Raw genomic sequence first — 20,004 nt, forward strand, 5'->3', positions numbered from 1 at the left:
AACTAAAGAAGGGCATATAAACGCACATACAACTGACATCGATTTAAGGAGAATAAAACAGTACCTTAGTATGGTGCAAATGTCTTCATTTGCTTTACAAGTGGGATATCTTCACCATTCAGTAATTCCGAAATATATTCAACAACACGTGAGAGCAAGTCGTCGCCGTGCTATCAGCTATTTACTTCACATAATTTTCTGCACAGACACAAGGCAGACGAAGCGTTTTCACATGCAACAGTGGCGAGCATCACACATTTCCTCCGTCACGCCATAGACACATCTCAGTTTCAATGACCAGTAATAAGAACCTATACATGCCCTCGCAGCAGAAAAGCCCCGAAACACGACAGTGCACTACCGCGATACCAAACCCGAAGTCCCGTCAAGTCACTGCCGGGATCGCTCGCTGACCCTGCCCATCGCGTACAGGCGTCGTACCACAGGTCTCACGGTAAACGTTAACAAGCCACCTCCGACCCTGCGAATCACAACTCCGGTGTCTGTTTTCTCTCCCCGTTAACCACCCGACCACCGGCCTGAATCGCGGAAGGCAAAGATGGTGACCCTATGATCGATGGCAGCGATGCCATTCTAAGTGCGAAAACACTGGAGCCAGCCGCGCCACTGCTCAATAGACATAAACCTTTCTGTTAAACAGGATATCACAGTGCCTGTGTGTTAAGAAGAACGATGCAGTGTTCCTTCGGACATGCGCATTGTTCTTCATAACAGCACTTTTTAGTAAAGTCTCCTCCTCTGTACGGGAATTACATACTCCGTACGAATACAGGTTGTGACGCATGAACGTCGACATACAGAAGTTTGAGTCTGGCCATGATGTGTATACGGATGGCCAAAGCAGTTGCGACCGCTCGCATGAAACGGGAAATCCTGGTTTGAGTTGCGGTCTAGCACAAATTTTCATAGTAGTCATTCTCGTATAATATTTGTAACTGCGAACACGTTTCAACTTCGTGTTGGACTGAGAAGTGTTCTAACGGCATTGCGGTTAACTTCAGGCTACACTATTCTGTCAACAAACATTCCTTCCCAGGGATGCATGTTGCAGTACATTCTAGATTGTTTTATGACTGTCAAACAGCAACTGTAATAGTATAAAAAAACGTAGCGAAGAAGCATTCCGGATTTGTATTTTGAAATTTGTTTTTTGGTGTGTGGTCGTCAATAAATAAAAGTTGCTAAATCGCATCACTCTTCTTTTAAAATGCCATGTGCGTCATCATTCCTTCGTTTTGCAACTGAATTTTCCATTTAGGTCTACACCTGAAATGATGGTGGTTACCCTTTACAAGTTCACATTATTGCTTTACTCTGAAATGTCTGACCCAGTAGCCACAATAATAATCCTACTCAAACGAGTGCCATCTCTAGGTCACTTTGTCTGGTGATAAATATGGACGTCTTTGAGAGGGACGGCCGGCTGTCTTTCCCTGGGATACAAGAGTGTATTTCGCCAGCAGGGGACGCGGCTGCGCGGCGTGCAGCGTCGGTCGTCGCGCGGCTTCCACAGTGCAGCTCAGAGACGGCTGCATCGGCGGCCGGAGCCCGAAGCCTGCGTGGTCGTGGGCGGGCAGGACTGGACCAGGCAGCTAACGGCAATGACTCTGGTCGTGAGAGTAAGCGATGACCAACTGTAGCCGTAAAGTGCCCTCCAGTATTACTCCATCCAGAAATTAAAAAAATCACCATTCGCATGTTTCAGCGGATTACCTCCGAATTTTCACACCGATAAAATTATCTGTTAGCAACCTTCTCGCTCTGAAATAATGGACTTATTTCTCACGCTAATACAGCCACAGTAGCAGAATTAATTTAGCCCCACGTTGCGCCATTTATGCAATTAGTTAAGCTACACGTATGGAAGCTAATTATTGCTAATTACATTTATTGGACATAATTTTGTAGCTAGTGATACAAAGTGGCATTTAAATAAAATCCATTACAGTTGTTTTATTTCCCTTGAATATTCCGCTTTCGCGGTATGGCAAGTTGATTTTGGTTACTGATTACAAAACGCAGTTAAGATAAATCACCCATCGTAATTGGTGTTTACACACTGCTGGCCATTAAAACTGCTACACCAAAAAACTATGCAGATGATAAACGGGTATTCATTGGATAAATATATTATACTAGAACTGGCATGTGATTACATTTTCACGCAATTTGGGTGCATAGATCCTGAGAAATCAGTACCAAGAACAATCACCTCTGGCCGTAATAACGGCCTTGATACGCCTGGGCATTGAGTCAAACAGAGCTTGGATGGCGTGTACAGGTACAGCTGCCCATGCAGCTTCAACACGATACCACAGTTCATCAAGAGTAGCGACTGGCTTATTGTGACGAGCCAGTTGCTCGGCCACCATTGACCAGACGTTTTCAACTGGTCAGAGATCTGGAGAACGTGCTGGCCGGGGCAGCAGTCGAACATTTTCTGTATCCAGAAAGACCCGTACAGGACCTGCAACATGCGGTCGTGTATTATCGTACTGAAATGCAGAGTTTTGCAGGGATCGAATGAAGGGTAGAGCCGCGGGTACTAACACAAATGTAACGTCCACTGTTCAAAGTGCCGTCAGTGCGAACAAGAGGTGACCGAGGCGTGTAACCAATGGCACCCCATACCATCACGCCGGGTGATACACCAGTATGGCGATGACGAATATACGCCTTCAGTGTGCGTTCACCGCGATGTCACTAAACACGGATGCGACCATCATGATGCTTTAAACAGAACCTGGATTCATCCGAAAAAAATGACGTTTCGCCATTGGTGCACCCAGGTTCGTCGTTGAGTACACCACCGCAGGCACTCCTGTATGTGATGCAGCGTCAAGGGTAGTCGCAGCCATGGTCTCCGAGCTGATAGTCCATGCTGCTGCAAATTTCGTCGAACTGTTCGTGCAGATGGTTGTTGTCTTACAAACGTCACCATCTGTTGACTCAGGGATCGAGACGTGGGTGCACGATCCGTTACAGCCATGATGATAAGATGCCTGTCATTTCGATGCTAGTGATAAGAGGCCATTGGGATCCAGCACGGCGTTCCATATTACCCTCCTGAACCCACCGATTCCGTATTCTGCTAACAGTCATTGGATCTCGACCAACGCGAGCAGCAATGTCGCGATACGATAAACCGCAATCGCGATAGGCTACAATCCGACCTTTATGAAAGTCGGAAACGCGATGGTACGCATTTCTCCTCCTTACACGACGCATCACAACGACGTTTCACCAGGCAACGCCGGACAACTGCTGTTACTGTATGAGAAATCGGTTGGAAACTTTCCTCATGTCAGCATGTTGTAGATGTTACCACTGGCGCCAACCTTGTGCGAATGCTCTGAAAAGCTAATCATTTGCGTCACAGCATCTTCTTCCTGTCGGTTAAATTTCTCGTCTGTAGCACGTCATCTTCGTGGTGTAGCAATTTTAATGGCCAGTTGTGTATATGCTTTTCCTGGGAGAGAAAGAGAACAGTGGCCATTACTTCAGTGTTTGTCATTGCCAGTCAACGCGTACGGTGTGCTCGCAATGAAGGCTCTGAGCATGCTCGTGTTAACTGATTGTCCGGGCGGCAGGCATTGTGCGCTTAAATGCTGCGCCTGGTGTAGAGGTGGCTGTGGCCTATATGGGTAGGACCTCCAGCGTTAGCGCCAATGGCTCTGAGTGACAGCCATCGGTTACGTGACATCCTGGTTCGTCGCATACATGACCTCCTAGCAGACGTCGAAGGGCCTGTTTCTCATGAAGCCTAACATTGATATATGCCACACAGGGGGGATATATGTTGTGTGTGTGTGTGTGTGTGTGTGTGTGTGTGTGTGTGTGTGTGTGTGTGTGTGTGTGTGTGTGTGTGTCCATACATTGATGTGACAAGTCATGGGCCTTCGTGTAGCATGTCTCATGGACTCAACAAGTGTTAGAAGTCCCCTGCAGAAATATTGAGCAATACTGCCACTATAGCCATCCGTAAAAGTTCTGGTGCAGTATTTTGTGCACGAGTTGACGTTTCGAAATTTTGCCCATAAATGTTTATTCATGTCGGGCCATCTTGACGGTCAAATCAAATGGCTCTGAGCAGTATGGGACTTAACATCTGAGGTCATCAGTCCCCCTAGAACTTAGAACTACTTAAACCTAACCAACCTAATGACATCACACACATCCATGCCCGAGGCAGGATTCGAACCTGCGACCGTAGAGGTGGCGCGGTTCCAGACTAAAGCGCTTAGAACCGCTCGGCCACACCGGCCGGCTCGATCAAATCATTCGCTCGAGTTGCCCATAATGTTGTTCAAACTAACTGCGAACAACTGCCGTCAGGTGACATGATTCATTGTTATCCATAAACATTTCTTCGTTGTTTGGGAACACGACGTCCATGAACGGCCGCAGATGGTCTAAAAGTAGTCAGACATAACGATTGCCAGTCAATGATCGGTTTAGCTGGACCAGAGGTTCCAGTCCATTCCATGTAAACACTGCCCACACTATTATGCAGCTTGTACAGTGCTTTATTGACAACTTGGGTCCATGGCTTAGCGAGCAGTTGTTTCCCAGTGACTTGTTTGGGAACATGAATTTCCCGAACGGCTGCAAATCTACTTCAGGTGGCAGAACTAATCATTTCTGGTCAGTGATAGGTTCATTTGGACCAGATGACCCCCTCCATTCCGTGTAAACGTACCCCACACTATTATGGAATCACAACAAGCTTGCTCATCGCCTTGTTGGTAAGTTGAATCCATGGCTTAGTGAGGTCTGTGTCACACTCGAACCCTACCATCAGCCCTTACCAATGGAAGTCGGGTCTCATCTGACCAGGTCACGGTTTTCCAGTCATCTAGAGTGCAACCGATATGGTCACGAGTCCAGGAGAGGCACTGCGGGCGATTTCGTGCTGATAGCAAATGTATACGCGTCTGGTGCCGCAAACGATTAACGCCAAATTTCGCCGAACTGCCCTAACGGATACGTTACTGTTACGTCCCACATTGATTTCTGCGGTTATGTCACTCAATGTTGCTTGTCTGTTAGCACTGACAACTCTACACAAACACCACTGCTTTCGGTCGTTAAATGAAGGCCGTCGACCGATGCGTTGCCCGTGGTGTGAAGAAATGCCTGAAATTAGGTATTCTCAGCACTCTCTTGACACTGTGGATCTCGGTAAATTGAATTCTCTAACAATTTTGCGAATTGAATGTCACATGCGTCTAGCACCAACTACAATTCCGCGTTCAGTCTCTGAATCCCTGTTGTGCGGCCATAATCACGTGGGAAACCTTTCACTGAATCACCAGAGTACAAACGACAGCTCCGGCAATGCACTGCCCATTTATACCTTGTCTACGCGGTGCTCCCGCCATCTGTTTGCAGTGTGTTCGGGGAGGAAAGGTCAATATTTTACACAGTGATAGTATAAGTAATTCTGAACAAAAAACGTTGTATGAACAGAGGTCCCCAAATGCTTCGTTAGGTAGGTATGGGTATTGAAAGGAACTTCAATTCTGCAAAATTTATGTGCACAACGTGAATGTGTACGCAGTACAACTGGACCGTAACATGATTGTCTTGAAAACAATGTTACAGAGAAGTACAGTTATATTACACATTTTTACATAATGTTTATTTACTTTGCATTTAGTACATTACGCATTACAACATGCTTGTTACATGTATACAGTTGAAAAAGACTAAGTCTTTTACAAACGGCGTTAACACTTATCGTGCAGATGTTGTATAGTTCACAGAACAGGTTCGAATATCCCACCATGAACGGCAATGCACTTTCGCGCTCAAGCGATAACATGTTGTGTTGCTTGTTCAATTGCCTGTGGTTGGTTCCTAATCAATTCAGCAGCGTCCGTGGTGCGTCGAAGCAGTTCACCTCGTGTACTTACCGTCACTTTGTGCGCCTGTGATTTCATCCAACCCCATAAACAGAAATCTAAAGGTGTAAGGTCAGGTGATCTTGGAGGCCAGTTAATAGCACCGCCACGGCCAGTCCTGCGATTAGGGTAGGCGCGGTTGAGATGGTTCCTACATGCAAGGTAACATGTGAAGGGGGCACATTCATGTTGAAAGTACATTCCAGTTCGCTTTCCTTCCAATAGTTCCACAAATTAAATTTCCAAAAAATGCAGGTACCTCTCTCCCGTCAATCGCTGATTGATAATAAATGAACCTATCAAAAGGTTACCGATCATGCCACACCAAACATTTATGGCAAAACGTACTTGGAAACTGCTATCCACTGAAGCGTGTGTATTTCTTCGTGACCATCGATGATTATTGCGTGTGGTGTTTATTCCATGCCGTGAAAACTGGTCTTCGTCAGTGAATAGTATGTATGGAAGCAAATGACCATTCTCAATTACCCAGTGACAGAATTGAAGTCGTTGGGCATTGTCGCCAACGTGTAGATTTTCTACACGCTGTACGTGATATGGATACAGGTTTTCCGCATGTAATGTTTCCCATACACGTATCTGTATGATATTCATACCCAGAGACATTCTTCGTATGCTCGTACTGGGACTTCGCTCAACACTTGCGATAATTTCTTTCTTTTCTTGCAAAGTTTGTTGACGTGCACGCTCGGACGAAAAGTGCCTACTTGGAACAGAGCCTGTTGCACGCACAGTGATAAACACTTTGGTAAACACCCTGCGATCAGGTAATCGTAGAGTCGGAAAGCGCCTGTGGTATTCTTCTCTTGCAGCGGTAGGACTACCGTCGGAGAAGCCATAAACATACGCCATATATGCGTATTCCTCATTACTGCAGACGTGTGGCATTGTTAGCAGCGCTTGTACGAACACGGTTAACACCATACACTACACAACTTACAGACCCGTTTCCTGTACACTACACAATGCGGCTTACACGGCACAACTGCGCAAACAACGGGTGATTGTACTACGTACGTCACATGACCATTATACGTAGTAGGTTGCATAGCGTAAACATTTTTTGCTAGAAAATCACGTTACGGTCCAGTTGTATTGCGTATACGTTCACGTTGTGCACATCAGTTTTGCAGAATTAAAGTTCCTTTCAATACCCATGTGTCTCTACCGAAATATTTGCGGACCTACGTTCATATACATTTTTTTGTTCAGATTACTTATACTATAACTGTTTTAAATATTGACCCTTCCTCCCCAAACACCCTGTATATGCTTATCGCTATCCCTAGACCTTTGTCACCTGTGTATATCTGATTGGCCAGGTAGGATTCATCATCTCGCCAATGGAATTATTTACTAGCAGAAGAACAAGCATACAAAAGAAAGTTCATGGCCAAAGTATTGTTGTATTGCCAGCTACGTTTCTGTATTAGGCCGAAAATACTGCACAACTGTACAGTGCCGACGGTATGCGCCGGGAGGTTAGTTCACGTTCACTTGCGGTACTAGCTGTTGACAATAGTACTGTCTTCAAGTTATTGCCTTTAAATTTGAATTCAGTATTTCTTAGTTCTGTCTTGAGTTTCTTTCTCCAACAGTGTTATTAGTATGTTAACAGCTGTATGGATAGGTTTACTGAGGAAGAATTGGCCAATATGCAGTTAGTGCAAGCGTTCATTGAATGCTATGGAAGAGCGACCCCACGACGCTATTCTTTGTTCTTGCGGCGACGCAAATCAAACCACAGCGCAGTGTTTCGTATGAGGGTTGTTGCATTGTTCTGTGTACATTTTGACTGTGACATATTGTAGGCCTAATCAACTGTTGTGATGATACTTTTACAGGAACGAGAATGACAGCGGTAACAAACCAAATAAATCGTAATTATATTATTACTCTATAACGGACCACCGGACAACTTGGGTCACTTGTGCTAAAATCCTCAGAACGCATCACTCAACGATTTTTTGAAATTTCTGATCCGTACTATATAGTTTCTGTGTACTCTCGAGCTTCCAGTTTGTCAGTTACCCTTGAGAAACTCGTTTTAATGCTGTCATCGAATAAGTCTAAGTCAGGTTTGTCTTCCTGTCTTTTGTTACACAAAAATACAAGCTGGGTCTGGCCTGTAGGTGTGGACACTGCAGTAGTGTGTGGGGACCATGCTGGGGTGACACATAGTGTCCCTGACTGTGATTCCAAGTGCTATCTTGCCCCCAGGCAGTTTGAGGTTCTCCACGGACTAGCGTTAATGCCTTATGACGCTCTTGTTGGCTCTCTAGTTCTTTCATTGTGAAATACTGTCATTGACATGCCGACTACCCAACCTCAAACCATTAAAATGACTCTGGGACGGCATTGTCTGGGAAAGATGTTCGTTCCTGTCTCTTCAGGCCTCCACATTTTAAAGCACACCATTACAGAAATGAAAATTTATATGGAATGAAAAATCGTGTTGATGTTATGGTATGCTTTCGGGTATTCAACCGAAGTTTCCTATTCTGTGTTGTACGCCAGACCCGCCTGGCATTACAGCACAGCTCGCAGCATCTGAAGACGACAGTTGGGCCTGTTGCCGAAATATTGTGCGTAAAATGAAACCAACAACTCGAAAGAACGCCATTGATCAGTCACGCATAGAAAACCTGAGAATATAGTAGTTACTGGAAGTCAGTGATCATAAATCAGTAATAAAAATTGCGAAATAATGCAAATCATAAATTAAGGTGAGACACACAGAACCGTTACACTTCGCATAAAACTAAATTCCCAGTAAGTATATCCCGTCGGTGTATACGGATTGCGATGACACAAACAACTTTTAGACCAAACCAACGTGTGGATCACAAACGCCAAGATGTCTGTCACGGCCAGCTGTCTTGGCTCTTACCCCACAGTGATATACGAGGTCTTAGTGTTATTCCACTTCCATTTGCATTACCTTGAAAGTTTCTTCGTCAACTGTTTTTATTATAATCAACAAACGGGGCACCAACGCTTGTTAAACATTCTTTCAATTGCTTAATGTGATCATACCTAGAGTACCCGTTGATATGAGATCACTTCGTCTATTTCATAAGCCTTACGTGACTAACTTCTAATGTGAATATGTATAAGGGACATTCAGAAAGAAACGAGCCGGAGGCATAATTACAGAAATCAGTACATGTATTTTAGATGTATTGACCCTGGCTGTTAAGACACTAGTCTCACAAAATTCCCTGGGCTACGATGTTGAGTTCCGCACGTACGGCTGGACGTCGTCGTCCAACTTGAATCGTTGCCTCTGAGAGCCTTCTTAAGAGGACAAAAAATGGCCCCCTTCTGATTCAGTTCCTGCAGCACGGGACAACAGTGAATGCCCAGCGTTACTCGCAAACCTTGACCACCCTTCTCCAAGCGATCAAATCAAAACGACCAGGCAATCTCCCCTGTGGGGTCATTCTGCTCCACGACAGTGCAAAACTTCATTTGGCCAACGCAGTCGCTGCACTCCTGCAAAAATTCAAATGGGAGGTTCTCGGCCACCTTCCATACAGTCCTGACTTCTCTCCATGTGATTACGCCATTTTTGGCCACCTCAAAAAGGTTCTGAGGGGCAAACGATTCACCTCAGACGACGACCTCCAACTGTACTTGCGGAACTAGTTAACATCGCAGCCCCGGGAATTTTATGAGACAGCCATTCACCGCCTTGTGTCACAGTGGGGCAAGGGTCTCAACAGACCAGGGTCAGTACTTTTAACTTACAGGTACTGGTTTCTGTAATTATGCCTCCGGCTCCTGTCTTTTTAAACGCCTCTTACATTTCAGAGACAATACCTTAAGAAAAAACATGAATTACTCGCCCAATAAGTGCTAATTTTTGCAGTACTCCAGCTACTTTTTATTTATCCGGTTGTAAAAGGCCTTCAGGGCTGCTAGAGACTATTCAGTTCTTAATATGGTCTTCTATTAAATAAATACTAAAAGATACTCGGATTTATTTCCCAATTGCAACGACGATACCATAAGGATAGTGCGATTTTACATCGTAATGCTCAGCTGAGAACGAATGGACTTAATCAAGTGATGAGTTGACTTCTTATTATTACTACTACATGAGCGATCATGACCAAGAACAAAATTTCTCATTATTTTAAGGAGACATACAGGACATTAACGTAGGCAACTCTCTCCTCAACCCGAAGGTTGTTTTGAACATCGTAGTGCTTCTACTAACCGCGATCCTACAGGACGTTGTATCCCCTTACCTTCCTCCTGACTTACCCAGCCAGTTATAGGGAACCTGCAGTTTAAGGCGACTCTGAAACGTGGTGTCAATGGGTCTTTTCCACGCTGAAGAATCATTGAAAGAGACGGAGAAGTGAAAGACACAGTTTCAGGTCCGATTGAAAATTGAGCCCCAGAAATTTGGGTTTACACACACACACACACACACACACCTCTCTCTCTCTCTCTCTCTCTCTCTCTCTCTCTCTCTCTTCGAAGGAGAGCATCTATGCGAAGCTTCACCAGCCCTTGATATCTCTATTGCTTGTAAGAAAATATTTATCTCGATTAAATTATGTTTGATGTAGGTCTCTGTCTCTTCTGCTGTCAAATGTTTGTTTCCGAAAAAGTGTGAAACTGATATGAATTCACAAATTTCCTCGCAATTTTTGCCTGTTCTCTTTAACATGTGAGCCTTGACTATGCACACTTTCAGCTGTTATGGAGTACCATTAGTAAAACCGATGTTAATTGTGAGGTTACATTACCTGTTTGAACCACGTATTTCAGTATCTGTATTATGTATTCGTACAGCGCTGTTACTAACGTATGTTTTCCCTTCTGTCTGTAGGTATGTTGCCAACAGCGGAGTCTCGACGTAGTCGGAAGGCGAGTCAGTTTTCCCTCTGCACGAGTAAGTTGCATTTAAATATTTAATATAACTATTACAAACTTAATTAGTTTGATAACTTTAAAGTAAATGCATCTTAGAATCTGTAAGCGGGGAATGCTACTATAAATACCGTCACTTTATAGGTAACAGCGCCAATAATTGTAGTATACATTCAGTACGTACCTGCCATTAGATATAAGCTGTTGCGTTCGTTCTCTGGTACATTGTTGACGGAGATATAATTCCTGTATCGGGACTGGTGTTTAGGAATTGATTAGAACGTACAGTCTTTATGATTCTGTATTCTAAAACAAGTAATGGTTCCAAATGTTTAGTCAAACAATTTTGTCGAGGACTGCTACATACTACATTCAATCATAACACATTTATTTAGTAGTGTGTTGCATTCCATTTCACTTCGACGGTGGTAGCCATGCGCCGTGGCATAGGCTCCCCGAAACATCGAAAGTGGAGGGGAGAGATCCAGTTATTCGAATAACTGTATCAGTTTTACGAGTGCATCGGCATTTAGATCCCATGCTGATTTCCATGCAGTGTTAACGTCTGTACTTCACTTCCACCTACTCATGAAAGCAGTGAGATACCATTGTCATTTTAAATTCATTAGCATCTACACACCTGTAGGTCACCCATAATTGAGGTAGCTTACAAAACCCTTGTTCGACCTGTACTTGAATATGTCTGATCAGTATGATATCCACCTAAAATTGATAGAGGAAACAGAGATCCAGAGAAGCGCGTTTAGTTACAGGTTGATTTAGTAAGAGCGGAAGCGTCACGGAAATGCTCGGCCAGGTCCTGTGGCAGACACTGCAATAGACACGCTATGGATTCCTTGTTGTTTACTGTTAAATTTCTGAGAGCGTACGTTCCTAGAAAAGTCAATCGTTATATTGCTTCGTCCTACGTATATCTCGCGAAAAGACCATGAAGATAAGATTAGAGAGTTTTGAGAACACACAGAGGCTTACTACCAATCGCTCTTCCCGCAAACAATTTGCGAGTGGAGCGGAAAAGTGGTTAAGTTACAGTGATACACAAGGTACTGTCCTCCACAATCCTTGCGGAATATATCTGTAAATGAACCTTTAGTTAAATTTCGTACCAAGTGGTGTTTGTTCTGATTGTGAATGTGGGGCACGTGCTTGACTAATTGGTAAGATTCCGTGATGATACAGTCAGTGGTTATTTATAAAGCTAAGCTGTTTCCTATCATATGTAATATAATCTTTTAAAACGGCGAACTAGGGCTTAGGAACAAAAATTCGCGCTAAAAGACTGTTCTTGATACTTAGCTTCAGCCTGATTATTTCACATTCGGAATACGTAATAACCTCACCAAATACTACAGAGTTTTTTACGGCAATGAATACGTTGCCACTACCAATGGCCCTAGCCTATCCTTGGCGGTAAATATTCTAATCTGAATTCAATATTCCACTGTTGTTGGCTTCTGGATTCAACCGAATATGTGGACAATATTACCTTCAATAAGCGATAACAATTTTGGGACCTTATCATGGATTCATGGATGCCCCTGCAGTTATGTCAACCCTTTTTTTCTGATCTGCGAGGACGAATGTTCTGTGAGAATAATGTGGTTGAATCTGTCTTCTATTTCGACTGGCAATTTATCACTGATACCAAGATAGTCTCTCTCTCTCTCTCTCTCTCTCTCTCTCTCTCTCTCTCTCTCTCTCTCTCTCTCTCTCTCTCTCTCCCCCCCCTCTCTCTCTCCCCCCCCCCCCTCTCCCAACCCAAAACAAAAGAGCACGCCACGCGTACTCCGTTATCCTAGTAACCGCCTCCTGTGTGTAGTGCACATATTGAGTGGAAAGGGCTACTGTTATCAACCCGATAGCGAAGGTAGACGAATTCGCATCGGATTATCGCCGCAGAGTTTGAGCCTCTGGTGTAGACCTTACGCTCTTCTCCCAACTAGAGGACCGCTGTCGACTCCGGAATACGATGCTAGCTGCCCTCACCAGATCAGCCAACCGCCGGAAATAACCGAGGCAATAACCGTTTATTGGTTGATAAAGTCAATTGCACTCTGACCACACACGTGCCAACACGCTTTTCTGAACAGATTGGCTCGTCAGATGTCAGTTCCCGTGTGATCGTAGCCAAACCCCTCCGTCCGCTGCTTTCATTCTTTCTTTCTTCCTGAAACAAATGTAGCTATTCATGATATGGTTAAAACTGAAATAATAATGGAACACCACGTGTGAACCTATGCGATTCATATTTGTTTCCCTTACTTCAGAAAGGATGCAAAACAATAATTAGCACCTTGAAGGTGTTTGCTACTTGCATGGCAAGTCGACGTTTCACAGTATCTGGCTGTAAATGCAAAAGCGAGCCAGTCTGTTTCTATTAGGCGCCTCCGTAGTGTGTGTATTGCTTTGATGACCACTGACACAAAGATCCTTGGTTCAGTTCTCAGTTACCCTTGGAGTCTCGGGGATGTAAGGATTAATTGAATAAATAAGTAACTCCGGATACTACAGAAGGGTTACACTAAGACGTGAGCCACATTATATTTTTTATGACACTAGTGCCTTCATCTGTACACATTTCGGTAACTGTAGCCGTGATTGTTTTGTTATTTTTCCTTAAGAGTCTGCAATATAATCATTTATCAGTTACTTTATTCCACTATCCCACTGTATGTTTGTTGATGTTTTATTTAGCATATTTTTCCATTATCTTGTTTTGCCCTCCTGGGGGTAAGCTTAACGCGAACTGCGTTAATAAAAATGACGTAGTCACTGTTGTTAACTGTGTGTGTAGGAAATGGTGGACGTTGATAGTCATGTGATATAGTGATATGTTTCATGGTGTGAAGTGTGAGTGCCAGTGTTGCAGAATAAAGATGGTGCGAATTTCGAAGTAATTTAAATGCTTCTGACAAGCAAGTCGTCCTACGTGGGTCAGTATACACCCACGTCCCCGAGAACACAGCTTGACATAAAACTTGTGCCAACAACGCGTTTCAGAAGTGCAAGTAAAAACGCTGTGGAACAGAGTTAGTCACCTATTTATCACGAAACCGTGGAACAGGCACCATCTTGGTATACAATATTTTACAAAACTAAATAGAGTTCGAGAATTGTGTAGAAAAAGTTTCAACGGCTTTTTATTGGATGTCGCGGTCGGTCTTTTTCCAAAACTACGATGAAAATATGTATTACAGACTTACAAACTAGATTGGTTCTGGAAAAAGAAACCAACAGGACGAAAAAATATTTTCGCTCGCTTCGTAGTACACCGGGGCTACATGTTTTGTTTTATTGGGCTACTTCGAAAGCCTATAGGCCTGCTTCGGTTATGTTGCTCAGATTTCCATATTTGTCAAAAATATTACCCTCACAAGCTGCAGTTCGTGTAGGAACTGTAGGCGAGCAGTCTCTGGTCCGGATTAGCATTCCTCCAACAACAGTAATCAGATACAGGGTGTTACAAAAAGGTACGGCCAAACTTTCAGGAAACATTCCTCACACACAAATAAAGAAAAGATGTTATGTGGACATGTGTCTGGAAACGCTTAATTTCCATGTTAGAGCTCATTTTAGTTTCGTCAGTATGTACTGTACTTCCTCGATTCACCGCCATGATTTCCTACGGGATACTCTACCTGTGCTGCTAGAACATGTGCCTTTACAAGTACGACACAACATGTGATTCATGCACGATGGAGCTCCTGCACATTTCAGTCGAAGTGTTCGTACACTTCTCAACAACAGATTCGGTGACCGATGGATTGGTAGAGGCGGGCCAATTCCATGGCCTCCACGCTCTCCTGACCTCAACCCTCTTGACTTTCATTTATGGGGGCATTTGAAAGGTCTTGTCTACGCAACCCCGGTACCAAATGTAGACTCTTCGTGCTCGTATTGTGGACGGCTGTGATACAATACGCCATTCTCCAGGGCTGCATCAGCGCATCAGGGATTCCATGCGACGGAGGACATTTTGAACATTTTGTGTAACAAAGTGTTTGAAGTCACGCTGGTACGTTCTGTTGCTGTGTGTTTCCAAAAAAATGGTTCAAATGGCTCTGAACACTATGGGACTTAGCATCTATGGTCATCAGTCCCCTATAACTTAGAACTACTTAAACCTAACTAACCTAAGGACATCACACAACACCCAGTCATCACGTGTGTGTTTCCATCCCATGATTAATGTGATTTGAAGAGAACTAATAAAATGAGCTCTAACATGGAAAGTAAGCGTTTCCGGACACATGTCCACATAACATATTCTTTCTTTGTGTGTGAGGAATGTTTCCTGAAAGTTTGGCCGTACCTTTTTGTAACACCCAGTATAAACAAAGGACATGAATTGGATTTTAGCAGGATAGTGTAGAAAAGTGCAGTGAGAGAGCAAGAGGAGTGAAGCAAGGACATTGCATATCACCGGAATTACACTCAGCATTTCTTTAGTGAGTTTCCCGATCATTAAACTGAAAAAACGGAGAGGGAACTAGGGTTAGTAGAACATACCTAAACCATCACATTTTACCTTACGACACTAGCACTAGAAGGGAAAAAGTAGGCGCTTCAACAACTAATGGAATTCGTTATAAGCAAGCTTACGAGTTGGCCAGAAAAATATGTGAAATGACAGTAACATCAACGCATCTAAATTTTATAATAGGCATGAGCGCCCCCAGAAATTATCAAAGAGGAGGCAAAATTCTGAAATTGCTGTTTTTATATATAACTGGTTCGTTATTTTGACAACGTATCGTTCTCGCAAATTGATTTTTAGGAGGAGGTATACAGTAATTATAGTTCAATTCTTTTATCTTGGCGGTTCGCGCATGCCCGCCCAGACGCGGGAGATTGCTGCGTTGCCAGTTGTATGCGCCAAGAGAAGCAGCGCCATAGTATAGTTCGCAAACTTACGTTTAGGAGGGAGCGCGGTTTATGGAAGTCAAAGCCATCACGGCCGCAATAACCCTTTCGCTGCTACAGAGACGTGCTCCCCGCATTCCGCGATGTGCGCGATTTTGTCATCATTCCACTGTTCGCCTGTGCAGACACATGGTGTTTCGACTGCTTTGACACACTTTATCATTCGATTTCACAAAAACTATTTGGCCCAAAAATTTGATTTTTACACATCTTCTTGGCTGATACCTTCCCCCCATAAATGACTTAATTTTGTTTCGATGTTCAACGCAGTTATTGTGCAGCATTAGATGTAGTAAACCAGTGCACGAAATTTTTAAGAGTTTGCAGAGGTATACTTTCCGTATGGTCTATTTTAGTTGCCACAAGAAATTTCAAAAAATTACATTTAAACGAATAAAATTCGTGAAGTAAGACACTTCGATATTGTTTTTAAAATAAAGAAAATATTAAGCACCAATCAAAGTTCGAACACACAACCTTTCGCTCGGCAGCCTCACACAATAATTAACCATTACGCTAACGCAGCTCGCCATTCAATGGGACTCCCGGAGGACTTCAAAATATCACGCAAAATACCAACAAACACTGTTGGTATCACTATGAATTACTCACGTTTCGTCGAAGTACAATAGGAAATAAACAATTACCGCTGTTCTTTATTGCGAAAAAGCGGTTAGTGAGAATGATACAAATACCTTTCCTTGCTATCGCCTTAATTAGAAAGCTTATTGCTTGTTTGGTTTCATTAATTAATAGAATATGAAGCAATTGGTATAAAGAATGCTTTTTCCAAACTTTGTATAAAAGAAAGTCTGCTATCAAGACATTGCTTTTGTTCAATTACTTTATTTATGACTGAACGTTTCTAAAACTGAAGACACTCGTCCGTGCTCTGCATTGCAGTCGAGCTCTGGCAACGTCGTTCTCTGTTCATTGGCTGGCTGTGTTTTGTGACGTCAGATGCGCAGAACGAACCCAAACTCGGCCGCCAACATAAATGAAGCGCACTTTAGTTGATAAGTGCCCACTCAGTGATTCTAACCTAGGTTACTTTGATGCCTAAATTATACACGTATTTTATTAGTATATGCGACGTATACCCTTTTAAGTTATTAACAGAATGTGAGTTACATGCTTTTGACTTTGCGATCTAGAATTTCATACTACTTACGATGAAATCCGGGATCTCCAAAAGTATTTTTATTTATATAACAATAACTTCAGGTAGACGCTGGAAATTTGAAATATACTGTAGAAAAAAATTAAAATGATTGAGAAAATGCTGTTGATAGGACGAAATATAATCTGCAGAAAATATCAAGTTAATACTCTTCCCTCTCCAGTGCTACACGGATCGCAAGAAAACGCAATTTCCCTTGAATAGAGCGAAAACCAAACAAACTCAAATGATACAGTGTGATTGATTTCTAAAGCTGCAGCATTGCATTGCCCAAAGTATTGGGAAACCGAAGTCTGTAGCTTAGTGGGATCGCAGACAGTCAGGGGTAGAAACGCGTGCGAATTTAGAAATAAATAAAAAGTAGATTCACCAAGATTCCAGGAATAGACAATGCCCCTCCCCCCTTGGCACCCACTCCCTTCCCTTGCTGACGCCTATGACAATGGATGAAATTAACAGTGGAGTCATTGAACCAGTTGAATTTTCGTATGTAAGGCAGTCGAAGTTAGCGACTAGTCGCACAATAAAATAAGTTTAAAAATGTCATGGAGTACCAGACGTTTCGAAACTAACTGGGCAGTGTAACCGAACAAAAAGTTTTTCTGGCAGTGTGTAGCACCAATTTCGACAATAACAGCGAGACATCACATTTTTAATGCAAAAAGATTTAATAGCTGCGGTTATCAATGAGTAATGAAGAAATGCGTGATGATTTGGGGAGGCAGGAAGACAAATATATTAGGGAACAAACTAGAGATTTAATCGAGAATGTAGTGTATAGGAAGCGGAACTGAGCGAGACGTATATTCAGGCGAGTAAAAGGGAGATGTATCAGGATAGCTGTTCGTGGTGGTGGTGGTGGTGGTGGTGGTGGTGGTGGTGGTGGTGGTGGTAGGAGGCTGTGGATTTTAGACGCTCCACTTGTCGTAGGTTACATGAACAGGCACTGTAGCCAGTAAAAATTATTTGTAGAAATAGCGAAGCTCGGCGTTATGGCCCAGATGGGCCAGTCTTGACCAACCGACTGCCGTGTCATCTGCTGCCAATGGCGTCATTTGGATGAGGTATGGAGGGGCATGGGGACTAGCACACCGCTCTTTTCGTTGTCGTCGACTTTATTGATCTTCGAGGCGCTCAGTTGGTCTCACGATGCTTAGTGCACACCGTTCCCGTCCTCTCACCAAGGAAAAATCTCTCGCAGTATCTGGCATAGAATCCGGATCCTCCACATAGTAGAAAGTCAAGCAGACCACTTAGATACGGAGGTGGGCAGTGCTGTTAATGATTTCCCATTAAAAAGTGCCAAGTCGGCGAGTTTTGCAACTGCGCACTCATATTTATGGTAAGTCGCTGTGTCTGCATATTTCGCCACAAACTGGATAATTTCAAACACGCGTTAATCTCAACCGCCTGCATAGAACGTGGAATGACAGGTGATATCTCCCGAAAATTGCCTGATATCAACAATAAGGCCCCAGCGAAAGTCTTGGTATTGCCATTCAAATCTTGCAGCGTTCTGTTTAATGCATCAAGAGAAACTCGTCCAAGATAGTAATTTGGCACTTTTTGAGTAAATTAACTATACCGGGTCGGTTTTTGATGTTGCACACTGCATTTTCGTTGTTACTAGTGTTCAGTGGCGTCTTGATCTGTATGTGCTTTTCTTTGTTCATCCAGTAATTTACCAGCAATTCCTGACGATGCGATGGCTAATGCAATTTTGCGATCGTACTCATTGAAATATGTGCGTGATGAGGAATGTTTTGCCTGTGCCACCAGGTACGACAGGAAAAAAAAGAAATATCTTGCTGAGCTTCAGTCTTAAACATAATTCGATCGTAAGTGGCCGTTTGATCGTCAGTTGACAAGTGCTCATTAGTTCCAACAACTGTAGCCAAATCGACAATAAGGAATTGTTGCCCTCGCTGTCTATCAATATCAATTAGGCCATGGCATACCCATATTGATCATTGGCGTATTTGAAATTAGTATACGAACATACTCGATCAAAATTAAGGGGGATCGTTGTATATTTCTGGTGTGTAAGCCTTCTGTGGATCTTGATTTGTTTCCCATGTTCTGTGTGTTACATCTTCGCTCTTGTGATTTTTGTATTTATCTCAGATTCGATGATTGCTGTCAACAAAAAGGTGAACAATTGACGGATGTCATGTGATGAAGAAGCGAATGCTGCGTCTGCATCGCGCAGTTGGCCGTTGACAGTTTGTAAATATTCGAAAGACGTTGGTCCTTGAACATTTACCAATAACAAACGCATGAAGTACTCACGTTGATTTGTGTGATCCGTGTATCATAGGCCAAATGTGTGTATCCTAAAAATGCCAGGAAATGCCGGAACAGGGTCACCTCTCTTGTGCGGCTCCCATTTCTTTGATGGTTTTTTCCATGTGAAATATCGTAGTACATTGACTGTTTCCAAGATGTACAGGTAGATGCCTTGCAGGTGGTCTCTCGTTCGTGTATGGAATAACGCAGAACACGCCGAACAGATTCGTTACTGGTGATATACCTGCCCATCTGGTTGCGTGTTATTTCATTGTTTACACTTACATTTTGAACTGCAAATACTGTCATATCGCCACCCATAGGAACGTATTTGCGAATGTAATTGATTGACTTAACAGAACCAGAGAGCTCCACATTAATGTGACCTTTGTAAGTTTTTGACATTAGAGGCGAAAGTGATGAACTGATTGTATGCTATACTATTTGAGATTCACATTATAAATGAATGACCTCCATTGTCTATTTTTCTACGACGATACAATGGATAATCGTGGAAGTTGGCAATAGTTTCGTTAATAAACTGTTTTGGGAACGGTTCGTACATTTTTCATTGTCCATGCAAGGCGGCGTCATGTTCACATCACTGCATGGACCATGAATCACGAGTGTAATAACAACAGGGAACTATTCTTCATCAGTTGACCTATCTGATGTTTCTGCTGGAATAATGTTGTCTGTTTTCTCTGGTCGTATTTTGTCGACTAACCATATCAAAATGTGCGGATGTGGCAAACCTCGTTTTTG

The 20,004-nt window shown here is 43.2% G+C and overlaps 1 protein-coding gene across 3 annotated transcripts in view; it reads left to right on the forward strand.

Moving 5' to 3' along the window:
* Window positions 1–20,004, forward strand: part of LOC124711958 (mucin-19-like) — a 534,229-nt gene that overhangs the window by 329,280 nt on the left and 184,945 nt on the right. For 2 of the 3 annotated variants that reach the window (XM_047242230.1, XM_047242231.1), the window contains exon 2: window positions 10,789–10,851. The exons of the other annotated variant lie outside the window; for it this stretch is intronic. In XM_047242230.1, the coding sequence (XP_047098186.1) occupies window positions 10,789–10,851 (63 nt within the window). The remainder of the gene's footprint in view (window positions 1–10,788; window positions 10,852–20,004) is intronic. 3 annotated transcript variants of the gene reach the window in all.

The sequence above is a fragment of the Schistocerca piceifrons genome, chromosome 8 (genome assembly GCF_021461385.2).
Source record: "Schistocerca piceifrons isolate TAMUIC-IGC-003096 chromosome 8, iqSchPice1.1, whole genome shotgun sequence".
Lineage (NCBI taxonomy): Eukaryota > Metazoa > Arthropoda > Insecta > Orthoptera > Acrididae > Schistocerca > Schistocerca piceifrons.